Source organism: Sapajus apella, unplaced genomic scaffold (genome assembly GCF_009761245.1).
Source record: "Sapajus apella isolate SASKATOON/1434 unplaced genomic scaffold, GSC_monkey_1.0 scaffold40, whole genome shotgun sequence".
Classification (NCBI taxonomy): Eukaryota; Metazoa; Chordata; class Mammalia; order Primates; family Cebidae; genus Sapajus; species Sapajus apella.
In genome coordinates, this window is record NW_022436980.1 from 8,561,620 (window position 1) to 8,583,904 (window position 22,285).

Sequence of the window (22,285 nt, forward strand, 5' to 3'; positions counted from 1 at the left end):
CTGCTGCAGCAGAATTCATAAATGCCTTTTTTTTTTTTTTTCCCCTGGTGCTCTGTTCCAGGGATGTAGAGCTTTATTTATAAGTTTCTGTTGTGCTGTTGCCTTTTTCAGGGCTGCCCTGCCCAGCGATGAGGCAGCCTACTCAGTCTACCACTAGAGGCTTTGCTGAGCTTCTGTGGGCTCCGCCCAGGTGCCGTGTGAACTTCTCTGTAGTCCTATTAATAGGGGTATAGTTATAACTGCTTCGGCAATGGCGACCCACCTCTGTAATGGCAGACTCTCTCTGTAATGGTGGACTGCCTTGGCAATGGTGGGCTGCCTCAGGAAGGGCAAACTACCTTGGTAGTGTTTGACTGCCTCTGTAAGGCAGACTCTCCTCCCCCACATAGCTAGACCATCCCAGGTTCAGCTGTGCTTGCTGTGAAACTCTCAATCCAGAGCATTTCAGCTTGCTGTTTTTTGTCAGGGTGGGACTGGCCGAGCCCGATCACCTGGCTCCCTGCCTCAGACCACCTTTTTTTTTTTTTTTTTTTTTCCCAGTCGAAAGGGTGACTGTCTCTCAGGCGTCCCAGTCACCAGTTTAAACGGCACCCAGATATGTGTGATTTCTTGTGTGTAGCCCCACTGCACCAGCTGAAACAGCCGCTGGAGTTTCGTGGTGCTTTTTTGCTGGGGAATCTCCTGGCCTAGCTCCGTTTCGGTCCCGTTTTATTTAGTTGCATGGGCAACTCTGTCTCCCAGGCATTCCAGTCCCCAGTTGAAAAGGCGCCTGGATTTGTGTGAGACTTTGTGCAGAGACTCACTGTGCCGGCTGAAACAGCCACACTGGGGGTTCGTGGCGCTTTTTGCCCAGGAATCTCCTTGCCTGGCTCCCTGTTTCAATCTCCTTTTTTTCAGTTGAATGGGCGACTCTGTCTCCCAGGCACTCCAATTGCCAGCTAAAACGATGCCCAGACCCATGTATTTTGTAAGGAGACCTGCCACACAGGCCAATACGGCAGCACTGGCGACCCATGGGGCCCCTCTGCCTACGAATTTCCTGGTCTGTGGGCAATAAAAAATTCGGCATCCACTCACCCTCTGCTCTCGCTGGCAGCTGCAATCCAGAGCTGCTCCTATTCAGCCATCTTGACTCTCATTATCTTTTTTTTTTTTTTTTTTTTAATTGTACAGTGATTTGCCAACTAAAGACCTGGCAGCAAAATTCATGGGAATTTTTTTCAATAATGTGGTAATTGAAATATTAACCACATTGTTGGACTGATTTTATTTAACTTAACTGTGGTAACTGATATTTATGTATATTGGAACTGTGCAAAGCAAGGACTGCCTATTTTTTAAAAAGAAAAATACTCCTTATTAGTTCACAAAACAGTTAACTTTTAATCCAATTTCGTTAACTACTATCTAAGCCTAATCCTGAATCAAACAAAAACTCAACTTCTCCCTGGAGTTAGAATAATGTTTGGAGATAATTTAATGCAGAATTCTTCAGATTAGGATTTGCATAGCACAAAGACATTCTAGTTTTTTTTTTAGAGACAGGGTTTTGCTCTGTTGCTCAGGCTATAAGTGTGGTGGCAATGATCACAGCTCACTGCAGCTTCAATATCTGGGGTGCATGTGATCCTCCTGCCTTAGCCTCCCAAGCAGCTAGGGCCACAAGCACACATCACCATGCCCAGTTAATTATTTTATTTTTTGTAGAGACATGATCTCATTTTGTTACCCAGACTGGTCTGGAACTCCCGCCCTCAAGGGATCCTTCTGCTTTGGCCACTCAAAAGTGCAAGGATCACAGGCATGAGCCTCCATGCCCAGTTGACACTCTTTTGGGAATTTAAATCCCCTCTCCTCATTTCAGTAGTATTGAGGTCTGCAAAGAGTGAAGTTGCAGACAAAACAGTCATCACAAGGCACATGACTGTTTATGTAACTTTTTCCATAGCAGCCAGAACAATGTTTACACCTCAGTAAAACGGTAGCATCTATTCCACTAAGGTTGTTTTAGTTTATTTCCTAATGCATTTATTTCATAAATTTGTTTGGTAAAGGCTCTAAACAAAATTTGTATCAACTTTTATGTTTGTTTGTGTTTACAAAATAGAAAATTGTCAGCACTAATTTAAGTCAACATGAATAGTCACACAAATTTTTCCCCTCTATAAAGGGTGCATATTCAAGGAGACTTCAAAAAGTTTGTGGAAAATGGAATTAAAAGATAAAAATATAAACTATATTTCTGAACATTAGCTCTATTGAGTTCAAGACACTTTTGTAAGTGATGATACCTGCTCTCTATCCCTAAAAAACTGAAAGTTCTGGGCATTTAACCATGTCAGTGCAGTTTTTTTTTTTTTTTTTTTTTTCTTAACATTATTAACTGAACAAAAATGTACTGCTTTAATTTTTTTTTTTTTTTAAGATTAGGAAACAAAAAGTCAGAAGGTGCCAAACTGGGACTGTAGGATGGTTGCCTAGTGATTTCCATCAAAACTCTTGCAAAATTGCCCTGTTTATTGAGAGTGATGAGCAGGAACATTGTTGTGGTGAAGAACTCTCTTGTGAAGCTTTCTCAGGCATTGTTCAGCTAAAGCTTTGGCTAAGTTTCTCAAAACATTCTCATAATAAGCAGGTATTACCATTCTCTGGCCCTACAGAAAGTCAACAAGGAAAATGCTTTGAGCATCCAAAAGCTGTTGCCATGGCTTCTGCTCTCATCCAGTCCACTTGTGCTTTTACTGAACTACTTCTATATCTTGGTAACCATTGCTTTAATTGTGCATCATCTTCAGGATTGCACTGATAAAGCCATGTTTCATCTCCTGTTACAGTTTTTCAATGAAGTGCTCAAAGATCATGATCCCACTTATTAAACATTTCCATTGAAAGCTCAGCTTTTGTCTGTAGCTGATCTGGGTGCAATGGTTTTGGTACCTATCAGGTGTAAAGTTTGCTGAACTTTTCCAGTCAGATTGCGTAAGGTGAGCCAACTGAGATGTCTATGGTGTTCACTGTGATTTCTGCTGTTAATTGTTGGTTTTCTTCACTTAGGCCATGAACTAGATTAATTTTTTTCTCACAAACTGATGTGGATGATCTGCCACTGTGGGCTGCTTCTTCAACATTACCTTGTCCCTTCTTAAAACGAGTTATCCATTTGCAAACTGATTTCTTGGAGCATTGTCCCCATACTTTTCATAAAGCATCAATTATTTCACCATTCTTCCACCTCAGCATCAACATAAATTTGATATTTTTTCTTGCTTCCATTTTAGCAGAATTCATGTTGCTCTGACAGCCTCTTTTCAAACTGATGACTTATTCTTCTTAGTGCTTCAAACTAGATCCTTATTATATACATCTTCAACTTCTTGATCAAATGAGTATGCCAAATGATATTCTCTAAGAAAAATGCCCTTCAATTTAATTCCTTCCCTGCATATCGTGAGTAATTATCTTCCAAGATCCATGTATCTTTTCCTGACATCTCTGAGAGTATAATTCCTTATTTCCTTCATTGTGGCAAAGTGTTTCAGAAAAGGGTAGCTTGAATTAAAAGTCAGCATATCCTATTTGACTCCCACTCCTCTGGTATCACATACCTATAGCCAACCATGCCAAGAGCTTCTCTATTATCTCCATATGGGAGAACCCTTCCTCCTGATATCCTCCAGTTTCAGAGACAGCACCTGGAGACCCATTGGCAGGCTCCCGGATTTGCCTCAATTTTGGTCCTGCCTCTCTGCTTTGCATTTTTAGGCTCAGCATCACAATAAAGGCAATGGTGCCAGACTGGGCCAGAATAGGTGAAAACAAGAGGAAAATAAACCAGTTGCAGCAAAACCCACTATCCCACAACTTTTTTTTTTTTTTTTTTAAATTGGGCTAGTTTCTCAGTGTTCCTGAACCAGAAGATTTCATTAAAGTTGATTTATTAACCTTTTATTGAAAGATTGCTAAAGAAACTAATCTCTGATTTATAATGTGTACAAAACTACTATAAATATTTCAGTAGTAACCCAAGAGCCAGTAACTGCTAGCAATGTTTATTAAGTTTCTAAGGAGATGAGAATGAGATGCATCATAAGAGAGGTAAGACAGTAACCCAGTAGATTAACAATTACACTGATTCTGTGTGCTGATAAGTGTGAGGAAGGATTTTTAAACTCATGGAAAGAGAAAACAAGTAGTGAAACAATAGGTCATTATACTCAATTTTAAGAAATCATATCACATTAAAGTTCTATAAATGAGATATTTTGTTGCCTTCAGTAACAACATATTTTTTGCAGCATTTTTGAACCTGCACTTGAAAGACTTTCCAATTCCTCTCTCTGTGATATTATTTTTACTTGGATGCAGTTTTGAACTACTAAGCTTTACATCTTATGAGGTGTGTATTGTAAATGAGTATTTTACACTATTTATTTGAGAATCATATAAATTCAGGGATGCCATTTAAAATTTGCAAAAAATATTTATCCCTTCACTATTCTGCCAGTGGATAGATGATTGCGATGTGGATAGCATCAGATCGGATGTAAAAAAAGGAGCCAGGCCTGTGAAAGCTGAGACCCAGTTAAACATAGTGAAGACAAAGCCTAGGTCTAAAACTACATAGTCAATTCCAAATGAGTACACATACAGCTACTGAAAGTATTAGTGGCCGATGAATGTTAAACAGATTTTTAAAACTTGGAAAAAATGGCTAATGACATAAGAGCTCAGGGAGACTTTGTATTGCTGGTACAGGACTTGAGTAGCAAAAGAATTATAATATTGAACTAATCTATTTCCTCAATTAAGACTGTTTCACAGGATTCCTGTTAGAAGAGAAACTAGTGTGTTAAGTGTGCAGATTTGGCCCAGGGACCATAATTTGCCAGTGTCTGCCCTAGTGGATCAGAATGGATGTGAGAACTTGCCTGAAATGATTGATTTTCCCAACCAAATTTAGCCAGTCATGTTAAAAATTTTATACAAAACCTGTATTCATGTAAGAACCAGAAGCAGTTTACTATTTTACATGTCATAACAGGTTTTATCATCATATGATTTTGACACAAATGCAATTTGAGGTACTGCTATAAGTTTTACTATTTGTCAGCAACTCCTTCAAAGGAAGATACCAATGTTAAGACCCAAGAAGTTTCTAGGATTTTTCTCTACTTGCCAGCTAATAAGCTAGCCTGCCAGTTTCATGATCCCAGCAAAAGACATGGGACTCTTGGACCAGAGGAAAAAGGTTTTATTATCCACAGCAATAGCAGTAACCAGAGTATGAACATTTTTTTTGTGCCTGTTTCCTGAACCCTGATCCCAAAGAGAGAAGCAAAGAGGGCCAGGTGAAATCTGCACCTACAGTGGGTTATGTATCCGACCATAGGAGAAGAAATCTAAGCTTAGAGAACCTGAATCCTCTATAATGGGTAGTAAGCTCATTTGCATTCTTGTCTGTTCTTCCACACACATCTTCTGTATAAGCCATTGCCAATTATTTGTAGTTTTTACAATTTGATACAATCACTTACTCATTTGTGAATGTTGTGCATGATTATCCACCTACTTGAAATCTCTTTCTTCATCTTATATGCCTGAAAATCTGCTGCATATTCTCCCCCATGTCAGTGTACTTACTATACCTGTTCTTTAAATAAAATAAATGTCTCCAAGGGAGATACTATCTTTATTCCACTGGACAGTAAAGTAAACCTGTCCTTTTCTCTTGAGGAAGACACTTGCTCTGCCTTCTAAGCCATACCAACATTCATGAAAAGATAGTCTGGAAGAAAAAAATCAATGCCTGCATTCATAAACCATGGAGAAACACAAGAGACACATGGAGAATTATCTCCCAAATGCAAAGCTATCACTAACACAGTAGGTACTCAGTGTTTCCGTAATAAGTGAATGTTCAATGGGTACCTACAATAGGATTTACACATTTCAACTAAATATCTCATGTTAAACGTTGTTAATTAGTTATTGCATGAATTGCATTAACTTTCCAGTCTCTGTCCCTCCTATTCTGCCACACGTCATCTGTATAATACATGGCCAATCATTTGTAGTTTCTAGAATTTGATATCACTTACTCCTTTGTGTGATGCATCATTTAAAAATTGTCTTTTTCTGCTGTTAGATTTAGGAGTGCCTAGCATGTATTCTATTCTAATAGAGAGATGAATAAATAAGATGATATATTTGTATAATATTAGGTCCAAAGATACGCAAAAGACATACAATGGATGAGTCCAGACTTATTTTTTCGTCTATTTATACCAGTAATTTTCTTTACTGCTGCATTTAACATGGATATATACACGTTTCAAAAGTTATTTTGGCAGGTAAGCATTCTTTTTTGGTAATGTCATTCATTCATGAACCACATATTATCTATGTTCAAATTAAATTTTTTTTCCAAAATAGGAAACAAAGGATAAAGGGTATGGAATTAATAAATTCAGCTTCATAATTTAGTGAATAAATCTTGAAAATTATCTAACATATCAAAGACCCAGGGGGAAAATTATGGGAAAAAAAACAGTAATTCTGAAAATCTGACTCACATAATTTCATACCAGATATAATTTTAACCCTGAAATGCTACAGGAGTGCTATGAGAAAGTGTTTTAGCTCCAGTAAGAGGAAATTGTTAAGAAAAGTCTTGTTTCAAATACCTGTGTTCTAAAGCTTCCTACATTCATGTCTAAGAGAATAAAAGCAGAGAAGAAAACACAGAAGCAGCTAACCTCTAATTTAAAAACTATAACAAATTTTTTAACATGTGGGATTTGAACTATATCAGGGAAAGGCCTCAAGAGAAAATACTCCAAATCATGAGCAGGTGTACATTTCTTTCAAAGTAATCAAAATAGTTTTGTAAATACAGGTCATTACCTAAACTGCATTAGAAACAAATAATTTATTAGAAAAATTCATAGTTTTAAACCAAATCCAGACACATGGAGTTGAAACAAATGACAGAAAGAAGGAATAAAAAGGAATAGACTTAAAAGTGGTTTGAGTTGCCTCAGCTAAGCTCTGCCAAGCCATGTCCTGCATCTTTAGTCAAGTGGAAGTCAGCTGACACAGAATGACACTCCTGTGTCTGCTGGTGGGTACTGTTGGTGCTGGCTGATTCTCTATCTCCAATAATCCTGAGTATCTTCTTCTTAAAATGGACTACAAAAGCAGTCTAATGTTTCTAATTGTAAAATTTCTTTGCAGGTACTTTTAATTACAGTTCCCGGGTTTTTGGTTAATTATATCTTAGTTCTTTGGTATCTGGCATCTGTAAATAAATTATTTTTGGAGCCCACCCCAAGGTTGTTATTTTCAGCTATCCTTGTGAGTTCAGATCCCATGCTAACTGCAGCTTCTATAAGAGACCTTGGTAGGTATATTATTCTCTTTTTCTGTATTTATAATATCATATTTCATAATGAATTTGTATTTGTTTTAACATCTTTTGTTTTTGGTAGCTTTTCACTATGAGAAGTCAGGTAGTGAGGGATTGGGGATTGAGGATTAAGCAGAGATTCTGGAGGTGATGTTTAGGGCAGAAGAAATGCCAGTAATGGGCTTACTTAGTGTCCAAAAAAGTATACCTAACTGTGGAATAGGGGAGGGGATTGGTTAACTTTTGACTGTATACCTTGACCCAACAGAACAGTTCTGGGACATTGTTAATATTGCATATACACTATGGTGACATATCTGTTACCCAGTATTTCTTTTCCTTTGAAAAGAATCATTAGGACAATGCCATTTAAAAAATATTTTGCCTTTGGAGTCAGTGTCACCCTTACATCTGAAAGTCTAAAAAGTCAAAAAATGATAAAATCACCAATCATATAGTGTTCTGATTGTATACTGTTTTAAGAAAAATAAGTCTGTATTTAAAAGTAAAATACCACTTCCATTTAGCCCAGAAAAGCAAAACAATGCAACAGTCTCGTGTAAGAAAAACAATAACTTAATTGTCCCCCTCCATCATTTCTTAATGAGAGCTAGAAAAATTGCTTTAAAATAGAATATTAATATGGCACACCCATATTTGCACACACACAACACACATACCCTTTTCCATTTTAATTTCACTTTGTAGCCAGCTAAAGGGGAAATAGCTATCCAGGGCAAGTAGAAATGGAGTCGAGGAGACACATCAAGTGTAAATATGTTGATAAATGAGAGCTGAGCCTTCAAGACAAAGGACATTAAGAGAGTGAGATGACACTTTAGAAGAAGATGCCAACATCTGCCACCCAAACCTGGATTCTTGTCTTCCTCCCCATACTGTCAGCCCATATCCCTGCCTCCTTGTGACTGTCAGTACCAGCATTTTCTCTTCTATGTTTGAGAGACTCTCATGATACCTGAGAGCTGATTTCACTCGTTTACAAGAGTGCTATGAGAAAGTATTTTAGCTCCAGTAAGAGGAAATTGTTAAGAAAAGTCATGTTTTAAATACCTATGTTCTAAAGCATAGGTTTTTAACTTGTCTAATTTTGTTATCTTGTAATCTAGTATTCCACTGATTTTCTAGCTTGCCATTGTTGAACTTAATTTATGCAGAGTATCTTGCCAGTCTATTTTCTTTTTTTTTTAACTGCATTTTTCTTTTTGGGGTACATGTGAACAACATACAAGATGGTTGCATAGGTACACACATGGCAGTGTGATTTGCTGCCTTCCTCCCCATCACCTATATCTGGCATTTCTCCCCATGTTATCCCTCCCCAAATCTCCAGCCCCCGCTCTCCCTACCCTACTTCCCCCCGACAGACCCCAGTGTGTGATGCTCCCCTCCCTGTGTCCATGTGTTCTCATTGTTCAACACCTGCCTGTGAGTGAGAACATACAGTGTTTGATTTTCTGTTCTTGTGTCAGTTTGCTGAGAATGATGGTTTCCAGGTTCATCCATGTCCCTAAAAAGGACACGAACTCATCATTTTTTACAGCTGCATGGTATTCCATGGTGTATATGTGCCACATTTTCCATGTCAAGTCTATCATCTGTGGGCATTTGGGTTTGTTCCAAGTCTTTGCTATTGTAAACAGTGCTGCAATGAACATTTGTTTGCATGTGTCCTTATAGTAGAACAATTTATAATCTTTTGGATATATACCCAGTAATGGGATTGCTGGGTCAAATGGAGTTTCTATTTCTAGGTCCTTGAGGAATCTCCACACTGTCTTCCACAATGGTTGAACTAATTTACACTCCCACCAACAGTGTAAAAGTGTTCCTATTTCTCCACATCCTCTCCAGCATCTGTTGTTTCCAGATTTTTTAATGATCGCCATTCTAACTGGTGTAAGATGGTATCTCAATGTAGTTTTGATTTGCATTTCTCTAATGACCAGTGATGATGAGCATTTTTTCATGTGTTTGTTGGCCTCATATATGTCTTCTTTCATAAAGCATCTGTTCATATCCTTCGCCCACTTTTGAATGGGCTTGTTTGTTTTTTCTTGTAAATCTGTTTTAGTTCTCTGTAGATTCTGGATATTAGCCCTTTGTCAAATGGGTACATTGCAAAAATTTTTTCCCATTCTGTTGGTTGCCAATTCACTCTAATTACTGTTTCTTTTGCTGTGCAGAAGCTGTAGAGTTTGATTAGGTCCCATTTGTCTATTTTGGCTTTCGTTGCCAATGCTTTTAGTGTTTTGGTCATGAAGTCCTTGCCTATGCCTATGTCCTCAATGGTTTTGCCTAGATTTTCTTCTACGGTTTTTATGGTGTTAGGTCTTACGTTTAAGTCTTTAATCCATCTGGCGTTAATATTAGTGTTAAGTGTCAGGAAGGGGTCCAGTTTCTGCTTTCTGCACATGGCTAGCCAGTTTTCCCAACACCATTTATTAAACAGGGAATCCTTTCCCCATTGCTTGTTTTTGTGAGGTTTGTGAAAGATCAGATGGTTGTAGATGTGTGGTGTTGCCTCCGAGGCCTCTGTTCTGTTTCATTGGTCTATATGTCTGTTTTGGTACCAGTATCATGCTGTTTTGATTATTGTAGTGTTGTAGTATAGTTAGAAGTCAGGTAGTGTGATGTCTCCAGCTTTGTTCTTTTTGCTTGGAATTCACTTGGCTATGGTGGCTCTCTTTTGGTTCCATATGAACTTTAAGGTGTTTTTTTCCAGTTCTGTGAAGAAGTTCATTGGTAGCTTGATGGGGATAGCGTTGAATCTTTAAATTACTTTGGGCAGCATGGCCATTTTCACAGTGTTGATTCTTCCTAACCATGAGCATGGAATGTTTCTCGATCTGTTTGTGTCCTCTCTTATTTCGTAGAGCAGTGGTTTGTAGTTCTCCTTGAAGAGGTCTTTTACATTCTTAGTTGTATTCCTAAATATTTTATTCTCTTTGTAGCAACTGTGAATGGCAGTTCATTCTTGATTTGGCCCTCTTTAAGTCTGTTACTGGTGTATAGGAAAGCTTGTGATTTTTGCACATTGATTTTGTATCCTAACACTTTGCTGAAGTTACTTATCAGGTTCAGGATATTTTGGGCTGAGACAATGGGGTCTTCTAAATATACAATCATGTTGTCTGCAAATAGAGACAATCTGACTTCCTCCTTTCCCAATTGAATACCCTTCCTTTCTTTTTCTTGCCTGATTGCTCTGGCCAGAACTTACAATACTATATTGAATAGGAGTGGTGAGAGAGGGCACCCTTGTCTAGTGCCAGATTTCAAAGGGAGTGTTTCCAGTTTTTGACCATTCAGTATGATTATAGGCTGTGGGTTTGTCATAAATAGCTTTTATTATTTTGTGATACAATTCCATCAATACCTGGTTTATTGAGGGTTTTTAGCATAAAGACTGTTGAATTTTGTCGAAGGCCTTCTCTGCATCTATTGAGATAATCGTGTTTTTTGTCTTTGGTTCTGTTTATGTGGTGAATTACGTTTATAGACTTCCATATGTTGAGCCAGCCTTGCATCCCTGGGATGAAGCCTACTTGATCATCGTGGATAAGCTTTTTGATGTGCTGATGCAATCGCTTTGCCAGTATTTTATTGAAGGTTTTTGCGTCTGTGTTCATCATGGTTATTGGCCTGAAGTTTTCTTTTCTTGTTGAGTCTCTGCCGGGTTTTGGTATCAGGATGATGTTGGTCTCATAAAATGATTTGGGAAGGATTCCCTCTTTTTGAATTGTTTGGAATAGTTTCAGAAGGAATGGTACCAGCTCCTCTTTGTATGTCTGGGAGAATTCGGCTGTGAACCCATCTGGACCTGGGTTCTTTTTGGTTGGTAGGCTATGAATTTCTGCCTCAGCTTCAGCCCTTGTTATTGGTCTATTCAGGGTTTCAACTTCTTCCTGGTTTAGGCTTGGGAGGATACAAGTGTCCAGGAATTTATCCACTTCTTCCACATTTACTAGTTTATGTGCATAGACTTGTTCGTAATAATCTCTGATGATGTTTTGTATTTCTGTGGAATCTGTGGTGATATCCCCTTTATCGTTTTTTATTGCATCTATTTGATTTTTCTCTCTTTTCTTTTTTATTAATCTGGATAGTGGTCTGTATATTTTGTTGATATTTTTGAAAAACCAGCTCCTGGATTTACTGATTTTTTGAAGGGTTTTCTGTGTCTCTATCTCCTTCAGTTCTGCTCTGATCTTAGTTATGTCTTGTCTTCTGCTAGCTTTTGAGTTTTTTTGATCTTGCTCTTCTAGCTCTTTCAATTTTGATGATAGAGTGTCAATTTTAGATCTTTCCTTGCTTCTCATGTGGGGATTTATTGCTATAAATTTTCCTCTAGACACTGCTTTAAATGTGTCCCAGAGATTCTGGTATGTTGTGTCTTCATTCTCATTGGTTTCTAAGAACATGTTTATTTCTGCCTTCATTTCATTGTTTTCTCAGTCCACATTCAAGAGCCAGTTGTTCAGTTTCCATGAAGCTGTGTGGTTCTGAGTTAGTTTCTGAATCCTGAGTTCTAACTTGATTGCACTGTGGTCTTAGAGACTGTTTGTTATGATTTCTATTCTTTTGCATTTGCTGAGGAGTGATTTACTTCCAATTATGTGGTCAGTTATAGAGTACATGTGATGTGGTGCTGAGAAAAATGTATATTCTGTGGATTCGGGGTGGAGAGTTCTGTAAATGTCTGTTAGGTATGCTTGGTCCAGGTCTGAGTTCAAGTCCTGGATATCCTTGTTAATTTTCTTTCTCGTTGATCTGTCTAATATTGACAGGGGGGTGTTAAAGTCTCCCACTATTATTGTATGGGAGTCTAAGTCTCCTTGTAAATCATTAAGAACTTGCTTTATGTATCTGAATGCTCCTGTATTGGGTGCATATATATTTAGGATTGTTAGCTCTTCTTGTTGCATTGATCCTTTTACCATTATGTAATGTCCTTCTTTGTTTCTTTTGATCTTTGTTGGTTTAAAGTCTGTTTTATCAGAGACTAGAAGTGCAACTCCTGCTTCTTTTTGCTCTCTATTTGCTTGGTAAATCTTTCTCCATCTCTTTATTTTGAGCCTTTATGTATCCTTGCATGTGAGATGGGTTTCTTGGATACAGCACACTGATGGATTTTGTTTTTTTATCCAATTTACCAGTCTGTGTCTTTTGATTGAGACATTTAGCCCATTTACCTTTAGGGTTCATATTGTTACATGTGAATTTAATCCTGCCATTTTGATGCTAGCTGGCTGTTCTGCCCATTAGTTGATGCAGTTTCTTCATTGTGTCGATGCTCTTGACCATTTGGTACGTTTTTGGAGTAGCTGGTACTTGTTGTTCCTTTCTGTGTTTAGTGCTTCTTTCAGGAGCTCTTGTAAAGCAGGCGGTGGTGGTGATGAAATCTCTGACTAATTTCTTGTTTGTAAAGGATTTTATTTCTTCTTCACTTATGAAGTTTACTTTGGCTGGATATAAAATTCTGGGTTGAAAGTTCTTTGTTTTAAGGATGTTGAATATTGAACCTCACTCTCTTCTGGTTTGTATGGTTTCTGCTGAGAGATCTGCTGTGAGTCTGATGGGCTTCCCTCTGTGGGTAACCCAACCTTTCTCTCTGACTGCCCTTAGCATTTTCTCCTTTGTTTCAACCCTGGTGAATCTGACGATTATGTGCCTTGGGGTTGCCCTCCTTGAGGAATATCTTTGGGGTGTTCCCTATATTTCCTGGACTTGAATATTGGCCTGCTCTGTTAGGTTGGTTAAGTTTCCCTGGATAATATCCTGAAGAGTATTTTCAAGCTTGGATTCATTCTCTCCGTCACATTCAGGTACACCTATCACACATAGATTAGGTTTTATACATAGTCCCATATTTCTTGGAGACTTTGTTCATTTCTTTTTATCCTTTTTTTCTCCAATCTTGCCTTCTCATTTTATTTCATTGAGTTGATCTTCAATCTCTGATATCCATTCTTCTGCTTGGTCGATTCGGCTGTTGAAACTTGTGTATGCTTCGCGAAGTTCTCATGCTATGTTTTTCAGCTCCATCAATTCACTGATATTCCTCTCTAAGCTGTTTATTCTTGTTAGCATTTCATCAAACCTTTTTTCAAGGTTCTTAGTTTCTTTCCATTGGGTTATAACATGTTCTTTTAGCTCAGAGAAGTTTCTTATTACCCACCATCTGAAGCCTGTTTCTGTCACTTCATCAGACTCATTATCCATCCAGCCCTGTTCCTTGCTGGTGAGGAGCTGTGATCCCTTGGAGGAGGAGACACATTCTGGTTTTGGTCGTTGTCATCCTTTCTGTGTTGGTTTCTTCCCATCTTTGTGGATTTATCTACCTTTGTTCTTTGTAGTTGTTGACTTTCAGATGGGGTCTCTGAGTGGTTGTCCAGTTTGTTGAGGATGAAGTTATTTCTTTCTGTTTCCTAGTTTTCCTTCTAACAGTCAGGCCCCTCTGCTGTAGGACTGCTGAGGTCCACTGCAGGCCCTGCTTGCCTGGGGATCACCTGCAGTGGCTGCAGAACAGTAAGGGTTGCTGCCAGTTTCTTCTTCTGCTATATTTGTCCCAGAAGGATACCCGCGAGATGCCAGTCTGAGCTCTCCTTTATGAGGTATCTCTTTGGATATATGGGGGGTCAGGGAGCTGCTTGAGGAGACAGTCTGTCTTTTATAGGAGCTCAAGTGCTGAACTGTGAGCTCCGTTGTTCCATTCAGAGCTGCTGGGCAGGTTCATTTAAGTCTACTGCAGCAGAACTCATAAACGCCTTTTATTTCCCCCTGGTGCTCTGTCCCAGGGAGGTAGGCAGGACTGCCCTGCCCAGTGAGGAGGCAGCCTAGTCACAGTCTGCCTGCAGAGGCTTTGCTGAGCTGCTGTGGGCTTTGCCCAGCTGCCTTGTGAACTTCCCTGCAGTCCTGTTTTTAGGGGTATAGTTAGAACTGCCTTGGCTATGGTGGCCCACCTCTGTAATGGCAGACTCTCTCTGTAATGGTTGACTACCTCAGTAGTGAGGGACTACCTCAGTAATGGCGGATGCCCCTCTCCCACAGAGCTGGACTGTCCCAGGTTCAGCTGTGCTTGCTGTGAAACTCTCAATCCAGAGCGTTTCAGATTGCTGTTTTTTGTGGGGGTGGGACTGGCCGAGCCTGATCACCTAGCTCCCTACCTCAGATCCCTTTTTTTTTTTTCAGTTGAATAGGTGACTCTGTCTCCCAGGTGTCCCAGTCTCCAGTTGTAATAGCACCCAGATTTGTGTGATTTCTTGTGCGTAGACCTGTTGCACCAGTTGAAACAGCCACTGGAGACTTACGGCACTTTTTCGCTGGGGAATCTCCTGGCCTGGCTCCCTGTTTCAGTCCCCTTTTTCTCAGTTGAACGGGCAACTCTGTCTCCCAGGCATTCCAGTCCCCAGTTGAAAAGGTGCCTGGATTTGTGTGACATTTGTGTTGAGACCCACTGAGCTGGCTAAAACAACTGCACTGGGGGCTTATGGTGCTTTTTCACCTGGGAATCTCCTGGCCTGCCTCCCTGTTTCAGTCCCCTTTTTATCAGTTGAATGGGCGACTCTGTCTCCCAGGTGTTCCAGTTACCTGTTGAAAAGTCACCAGGATCTGTGTTAATTCCCGTGCCGCAACCCACTGCACCAGCTGAAACAGCCGCATGGAGATTTGTGGCCCTTTTTTGCCTGGGAATCTCCTGGCCTGGCTCCCTGTTTCTTTCCCCTTTTTATCAGTTGAATGGCTAAAACGGTGCCTAGACCCTTGTATTTTGTGCAGAGACCCACTGTGCTGGCCAAGACAGCCGTGCTGGTGACCCATGGTGCTCCTCTGCCTGGGAATCTCCTGGTCTGTGGGCAGTAAAAGTTCATGTGGAAATGTAGCGTCCACTCACCCTCCATGCTTTTGCTGGGAGCTGCAATTCTGGGCTGCTCCTAATTGTTCATCTTGAATCCTCTGCACGTGTGTTTTCATAAATTTTGTCCATCTTGCCATTACTTTCAGAATTTTGTTTCTCTCCTCACTTGGTATCTTTCAAAAATACTTTTTAAAAAGTAATTTCTTTTTGACAGCATTGATCCTGAGTTTACAAAGCAATATTTATAAGATTTAGAAATGTGTGTGTGTGTGCATGTGTGTGTGTATATATATATATATATATTTTTTTTTTTTTCAATAAAAATTTTCTTGGGACTGTCAGTAGAATACGTAAGTACATTCACATTGTCTTGTGCTTTTTGTGGCCCTTTGACTCCTTCTATGCCATGTATTTCTGAATATTTACATTTTGCCATAATTCTGTTTTCTAAAACGAAATAATTATACAATAATATCAGTTAGGTTTTGCTGAGTAATAACTCCAAATGTAGCAGCTTAAAACAACAATTATTTATTATTTCTCATGAATTCAGCAGTTCTGATGATATGGACTGGGTTCTACTGATCTAGCTAGATTCACTAATGAATCTGTAATCAACTGGTGGACATCTGGGGGCTAAGTGATCCAGAATGGCCTCAGTTTGGAAGATGTACCTTTCCTTCATGTATCTCTTACATTCCTACAGAGGAGTGCTGTCATGGTGATGACAGGAGTCAGGGAAGAGGCAGAAATCTTTCAACTCTCATCAAATCTCATAACAAAACAAAGTGGATCTTTTTGGTGAGAAACACTGCCAAGTTTTACAGCAAAGGGCATAGATACAGGAAGAGGTGAAGAATGGGATGACCAAGGCATTTGAGCCATACAGGAACAGCCTTGGTGTTTCTTCTCGTCTGTTGGCATACTAATTGTAGTTAGATTGTGATTACAGTTACAGAGTGGTTGATCCACACAAAGCATTTTACTATATGATAACATTTCCTCCTATGGCTTTTAGAAAATCACTATAGATGCTCAAAGTTGTAGTTTTACCACTACATGCATATTTAATGGGAGAGGAAAAGGACAACTGATAGATAATTTAACTTAGAATATCATTACAAATAGAGGAAAATTTGAATGGAAGTGAGTAATGTCAGAAACTCTCCATTCATGGTGATTGATTTTTAAAGCCATTGGGCAGAATGAATGAGAAAGTCAGATAATTTCTCAGTCTAGCTAGATTATGTGAACAATTGCCTTAATACTTTGTTTGGATGTAATGTTATAAAGCTTTGGTTTGTAAATTTACTTTATCCCTCAACCATTTTTTCTCTTGCCTTAAATATATCTGATTTATTATGCAGTATTTATACAGAACAACTCACTGAATTTAAAAAAAAAAAAAAGAAATTTCATGTTTTCCTTTGTGCTCTGAAGCAAGGAATGAGAGCTTTAATTATCTCACTTACATAAACATAATGGGCCATAATTAATTTAGTGCCAATTTTTTTTTTTTTTTTTTTTTTTTTGAGACAGCGTTTCGCTCTTCTTACCCAGGCTGGAGTGCAATCGCGCGATCTCCGCTCACCGCAACCTCCGCCTCCCGGGTTCAGGCAATTCTCCTGCCTCAGCCTCCTGAGTCGCTGGGATTACAGGCACGCGCCACCATGCCCAGCTAATTTTTTGTATTTTTAGTAGAGACGGGGTTTCACCATGTTGACCAGGATGGTCTCGATCTCTTGACCTCGTGATCCACCCGGCTCGGCCTCCCAAAGTGCTGGGATTACAGGCTTGAGCCACCGCGCCCGGCCAATTTAGTGCCAATTATGATGGTCTAAACTTACGGTAAATCCATAGGACCATACTTATAGTTGCTAAGAAAACTTGATTCTTTAATATGTAATATTTAATGTTTTTCTCACTTTAAAAAACATCTTTCCCTCCTCAACATACATAGGGCTTTCTAGAAGCCTCACCAATTTAATTAATGGAGAAAGTCTGATGACCTCTGTTCTATCATCAATTACATTTACTAGTATTATGGATTTTAACAAAGGACTACGCAGTGAAAGGAACCAAACCTTAGGTAAGGATCTTTTTTTTTTTTTTTTTTTAAATACATTTCTTAACATCAGAATCCTGTATTTTCTGAAAGCTGGCATGTATTTTGTAATATCCTACCATAAGTTATATTTGTAGGAATATAATTGTGAGTATTGGTTTAATGACTTACTCTTTACAAAGCACTATTACACATTACTTATTTAATGTTAGTTACATATTTGTTGTGAGGCAGGGTTGAGACTCTTCATGAAGTTACTTATGGGAACAACATTCCACAGTCCTGGGCTGAACCAGAATGCCAGACAACCAGGATGAGAAATGTTCTTTTTTATGTGCTGAAGATGAGCTTAGAAGATAAGCCAAGTAGTGCATCTACTAGTAGTGAGAGGAGGCATCTTCTCTTCCCTTTGCCCTGGGACTATATCATCTCATGCAGGCAACATAGAAAGCTGTCAGGGAGGAAGTGTGAGTTACTAGTCATCTACAGGGCCAAAGAATACTGCTTGTAAGCAGAGGAATTGCAAAGTGCCAGCTATTACGGAAAATGATGTGGAAGTTCCTCAAAAACCTAAAAGTAGAACTCTACCGTATGATCTAATAATCCAACTTCTGGGTATATATCCAAAGGAATTGAAATCATTATGTCGCCCCTGGGATATCTGCACTCTCATGTTCATTGTGGCAATTAAAGATAATGACCAAAAGAAAAATTAACCCAGAATATCAGTTAAAATTAAGGGCAAATTATATTAACTATTTCTTATTTACTCCTCTTTCTTGTAGCTCAAGGCATTGTGAGTGCAGTTTGTTCATATATTATAGCAAGTTTCTGGTTCGGAATTCTAAGTTCAAAGCTGATTCAGTTGTGGATGTCAACTGGTTTTGGTGATGATGTCAATCATATGAGTCTCATCTTTTCAACTCTGTATCTCATCTTTTATATTTGTAAGTGAGAGGCCTACGCCTAAAATAAAATGACATAGAAAACTTTAAAATAAAAATATGTGAAAATACATACCAGGCAAAAGTTAGTAAAAACATTCAACTGATCTGCAAACAATATTTTTATTAAAATAATCTATCAAAAGAGATAAAAATATGAATATACAACAGAAAATAATGTACCAATATTAGCAAATACCATTATAAAAGAAAGGATTTGACAAGAGTATCATTACAGAAAGATAACTTACTATGCTTTCCCAGAGAATTTCATGACTAATTGAACAAAAAATTATTATGGCTATAAAAATATTCAAATATCTTATAAGTTTGGGTTATAAGACATATAGAGTTTTACCTCTCAAAACAGAATGCGTATCCTTTACATATACCAATAGACAATTTGTAGAAATTACATTGAAGAACATTTCAATAAAATTTCAAACATTGTTCAACCATGATACAGTTAAATTAAATATGAACTACAAAAACAGGGCTCCTGCCAGGTGGGGTGGCTCATGCCTGTAATCCTAGCACCTTGGGAGGCTGAGGCAGAAGGGTCACTTGAGCCCAAGATTTCAAGACGAGCCTGGGTAAGATAGTGAGACCCCCATCTCTACAAAAAATTTTAAAACTAGCTAGATGTGATGGTACATGTCTGTAGTCCCACCTACTCAGGAGGCTGAGGTGGGAGGATTACTTGAGCCCAGGAATTTGAGGTTGCAGTGACCTATGATCACATTCCAGCCTGGGCAACAAAGAGAGAAGCCATCTGTCTAACAAAAAGGCAGAGGTGGGCAGTTTCAACCTGTAAATTAGATTTTTTTTTTTTTTTTTTTTTTTGAGACGGAGTTTCGCTCTTGTTACCCAGGCTAGAGTGCAATGGCGCGATCTCGGCTCACCGCAACCTCCGCCTCCTGGGTTCAGGCAATTCTCCTGCCTCAGCCTCCTGAGTAGCTGGGATTACAGGCACGCGCCACCATGCCCAGCTAATTTTTGTATTTTTAGTAGAGACGGGGTTTCACCATGTTGCCCAGGATGGTCTCGATCTCTTGACCTCGTGATCCACCCGTCTCGGCCTCCCAAAGTGCTGGGATTACAGGTTTGAGCCACTGCGCCCGGCCTTAGATATTTTGTCTTGGTAACTCTTGGATCAAAAAGGCAATCAAAATAGAAGTTACATATCAAGTAAAGCTAAATGTTAGAAAATCTGTCATTGTTATTAATCCATGTCCCACAATCACCTCCTCACAGGAGTATGGTAGATATTAATAATTAACCATACCACTGTTTCCTGACACAGCCTCAGAATCACATTTAATTAAGCTCTTCTGACAGCCCTTCATATGATTTGGAGTTGACATACCAGATAATACCTACTTACCACACCTGTACTATGTCTTTCTGTTACATTTAGGGATAAGACAATGGTGCATATTCTCACATTCATGATAAAAATAATTATGAAAGCTCTAGCTAATGCAATAAGGAGGGAAATTTATACATATTTTAAAAGAAAAAAAATTGTTATTAAAGCAAAAGTGGCTGGAAACAAACCTCTTGAACACCGAACTGAGGAAGGAAATGGCTTTTTATTCAGCCGGGAGCTGTGGGGCCTAAAGCCTTACTCACTGCGCTCCCCTAGAAGCAGCTTTCCTCTTTTATAGGTTTACAACACTAAAGGGGAAACTGAGGCAAAACTGTGTCATTGTCCATTGGCTGGACTTTGACCTTACAATCTTTTGGCTTCATTGATTTGCTAGTTCATATGCAGCGAGAGCAGGAGCTGGCAGGGGACGGGCTTACAGAGACAAGACAAAGGCAGTAAATTATTAGCAGAGGTGTTTCCAGGAGGGAGCCTGGGTCGTGCAAATGTGGGGGACATGACCCAGTGTCTGGCCAGTAGTGATAACATTCATTTGCAACTCTTTCAAGGCTTATAGATAGTAGAGGCAGTAGGAACCAAAAAGGGAGTTATCTTCCCAGTCCTTGGGCCTCTTTATGGCCTGGTCAGTGGCATCAGCAAGTCACCTGACCACAGATTCAAGCTCTTTGGTATTTTATTTCTTTTTTTTTCACCCTTCTTCCCATCCAGAGGGAAGGGATGGGAGGAGGTGGAGACCGGGAAGTAGAAGGAGGCAGGGGCATCTCCCTTCTCACCATTAATCATAATATTTTATATCATATAGAAAATTCAACAAAATTAATTGGTAAACAAAGTCAGCAAGACCCTTAAATAGCTTGATATGAGATAAAGTTATCCAAAACAATTGATGGTATCTTCATCAGCCAGCAGTAACTAGCTAGAAAATATGAAAATTTGATTTTTTTATATTGGTATAAAGTTATAAAATATCAATAAATTTAACAAGTAGTTTTGAACTATACACAGAAAATTATAAAAGTCACTAAGAAATATATAATTTGAATAAATTGAAGCATAGAAAAACTTCTCTTCAGAAATGCTAGAGTAATGGGAATGTATTATTTTCCCTCTGAGGAGGAAAAGGCAGAACAGGGTATCTTGAGGGTTTCTAATGAATTAATCAGTTGATTAAATCCAATTATAATATACTGAGGGTTACAGAATCAAGCTAATGAATTAACAGGCAGTGAGAGAATGATCAGTTAATTCAGGTAGGTTCCTCATTTACTAGTATTCATGTGTATACTTAAATTCCTAAAAAATATTCCAACAAATATAATTTCCTCTAACATTGTTTTTAATAAGTAACCCTAGTTTCACAATTAAAGATTATACCCAAGGAAATAATTTTAAACTTTTAGAGTCAAGATGTCTCAATAAACATTTTAGGAAGAAACCTGCCGGGACAGAATTTCATGAAAACAAGATACAGAATAAATATCAGTTTAATATAAAAAGATTTCCCTGTGACCTGGCTTCATGCTTATATAATTAGTATCTTCAAGATACTCATTGTAAATATTTCACCGACACCTAACAAGATATAATACCTCATCCAGGGCTTGATCATTTCAAAGAATCTATGTCTATGATTTCTTCTTTTTTCATGATTCAATAATGACTCTGCTTTTGTTACCATTTCTAGCTAGGACTAGAATAAAAAATAGAAAACTTGTAATTTTCCACCTCTAGAAGAGAAAACTCAATAATGTAATAATAGTATTAATTTCACTAAATTAAAATGTATTACAGTCCAAATCAAACAATGATATAATTTTGGGGGGTTTTAAAATTTCTCTTCCTCTTTCCTCTCTCCTCTCTCTCTCTTTCTCTCTCTCAGAAACAGGCTTTTGCTCTGTTGCCCAGGCTCTGGAATACCATGGTATGATCATGGCTCACTGCAGCCTCAACCTACCAGGTTTAAGCAATTCTCCCACTTCAGCCTCCAGAGTAGCTGGTACTATAGGCATGTGCCATCAAACCCAGCTAATATTTTAAATATTTTGTAGACACAGGGTCACACTAAGTTGCCTAAGCCAGTCTTGAACTCCTGGGCTCAAGCAATGGTCCCACCTACTGCCCAAAGTGCTGGAATTTTAGGTATGAGCCATTGTGCCCATCTACAATTTCATGAAAACAGTTTCAAAAGTTCATCTAGAAAAATTAATGTGTGAGAATAGACGAGACAATTTTTTTTTTAGGTAGCGAACTTTCCCTACCAGAAAGGTATTAAAACATTTAATGGGCCTACAGTAATTAAAATACAACTGTTGTTAACTTAGGAATACAAAGTAAGTCAAAGAAGCACAAAGAATTAGTCAAAGTATGGATGACAATTTAATATATGATAAAAGTAGCATATCCACAATATTCTTTAGTATTAAGAACAAATATTTCAATATTTACTTATTAGCTAGAACTACATCTGATAAGAAAGAGACGTAAGTTGTGGACAAGTTCATAAAGATATCATCAGCTGATTTTTACTTCAACCCTCCAGAACCCATCTGAAACAATCAGACCTCTAAAGGGTGCTCTAACCTCACTGGGGTATGTGAAGCAGTGCAAA

General features: G+C 38.6%; 1 protein-coding gene across 1 annotated transcript in view; it reads left to right on the forward strand.

Annotated features, from left to right (window-relative positions):
• The first annotated feature begins 2,881 nt into the window (after positions 1–2,881).
• Positions 2,882–22,285, forward strand: part of SLC9C1 (solute carrier family 9 member C1) — a 104,640-nt gene continuing 85,236 nt past the window's right edge. Inside the window, exons 1-5 of the mRNA XM_032298917.1 lie at positions 2,882–4,396; positions 6,222–6,350; positions 7,234–7,399; positions 17,242–17,370; positions 18,132–18,293. Of these exons, the coding sequence (XP_032154808.1) occupies positions 4,253–4,396; positions 6,222–6,350; positions 7,234–7,399; positions 17,242–17,370; positions 18,132–18,293 (730 nt within the window). The 5' untranslated portion in view covers positions 2,882–4,252. The remainder of the gene's footprint in view (positions 4,397–6,221; positions 6,351–7,233; positions 7,400–17,241; positions 17,371–18,131; positions 18,294–22,285) is intronic.